The sequence below is a fragment of the Sinocyclocheilus rhinocerous genome, unplaced genomic scaffold (genome assembly GCF_001515625.1).
Source record: "Sinocyclocheilus rhinocerous isolate Xijiao unplaced genomic scaffold, SAMN03320098_v1.1 C36463419, whole genome shotgun sequence".
Lineage (NCBI taxonomy): Eukaryota > Metazoa > Chordata > Actinopteri > Cypriniformes > Cyprinidae > Sinocyclocheilus > Sinocyclocheilus rhinocerous.
The window spans coordinates 1-1,163 of record NW_015781500.1 but is presented as its reverse complement, the minus strand read 5'-3'; the positions used below and the strand labels follow the sequence as shown (position 1 = coordinate 1,163).

General features: G+C 40.1%; 1 protein-coding gene across 1 annotated transcript; it reads left to right on the top strand.

Annotated features, from left to right (window-relative positions):
- Positions 1-6: 6 nt before the first annotated feature.
- On the top strand, positions 7-813 carry LOC107736056 (type-1 angiotensin II receptor B-like; the record flags this gene model as incomplete). The annotated part of the gene is made up of 1 exon (XM_016547564.1): positions 7-813. A coding segment is annotated over one exon (807 nt), but the record flags the coding sequence as incomplete, so codon positions are not given.
- Between the last annotated feature and the right edge of the window lie 350 nt (positions 814-1,163).

Genomic DNA, 1,163 nt, shown 5'->3' with positions numbered 1-1,163 from the left:
GGTCTTTGCTTCATGATTGGAGTTCCTGGTAATATTGCAGTAATTTTTTTCATAGTTCGGCATTTCAAAATGGACAATTTCACCGTTCATCTGATGCTGAACCTGGCAGCTGCAGACATTTTATGTTTGATAACGCTGCCTGTGTGGATCTACAACCAACTCTACAGCTGGAGTATAGGTCAGTCATCATGCAAGTTCTTCGCAGCACTCGTCTACTGCAGCGCATACTCAAGTGTGATAACCGTAACTATGCTGAGTGTGTATCGTTGTTTACAAATTCGACATCCACAGTTGTGGTCCAGAATGAGCAAGAGAAGAGAGAGAGCGCTGCTGATCAGCGGTTGGGCTCTGGCACTGCTTTTCTCTTGTCCTAGTGTACTTGCACAAGAGATCGTTCAAAGTAAATCCAAGAAATCTTGTGGCAGGATCTTGCATTCAGAGGAGTACAGGCTTACTGCTGCCATACTGGAGATGCTGCTGGCTTTTTTTCTTCCTTTCACAATCATATTGACTTCATATTGTTGCCTACATCAGAAGGTGACACAGGGAACGTTCAGCCACAGGCAAAGATTGACCAAACTGGTGACCCGAATTGTGGTAACTTTCTTCATTTTTTATGCTCCACACCAAATTATTAATTTGTTTCAAATTTTTGAAATAGTTTTCAAATCATCACTACCAGTTTTTTCAGCTAAACTCCATGAGATTAGAAGTTCCACAGGTGACATTGCGGGAAGTCTTACTTTCATTAACAGCTGTGTGAACCCCTTCCTCTATGCTGTGGCTTCAAAGACTTTACGTCAACAAAAATGAACACCTTTTCAGTACAACCAAAGGGACATGCTGTTTACAGAGGAGTCATTCTCATCTGTGAACAGACATTTTTACCCCTTACAAAACGTAATGGAAATGTTAAGCAAACAATCTGGATTCTGGATGAAAAGTTGCAGTTACATTTGGCTGATGCTTTTATCCAAAGCAACTTATATTGTACCTGAGGTTCACATTTTATCAGGTCATACATTCCCTGGGAATCAAACCCATGACCTTGATGTTACTACCACCATGTTCTACTGTTTGAGCTACAGGAAGTTTAAAGGTGAAGTTGGGCAATTATTGAAACAACGGTTAAATATTTACTGTTTTTATACATAATTTAATTT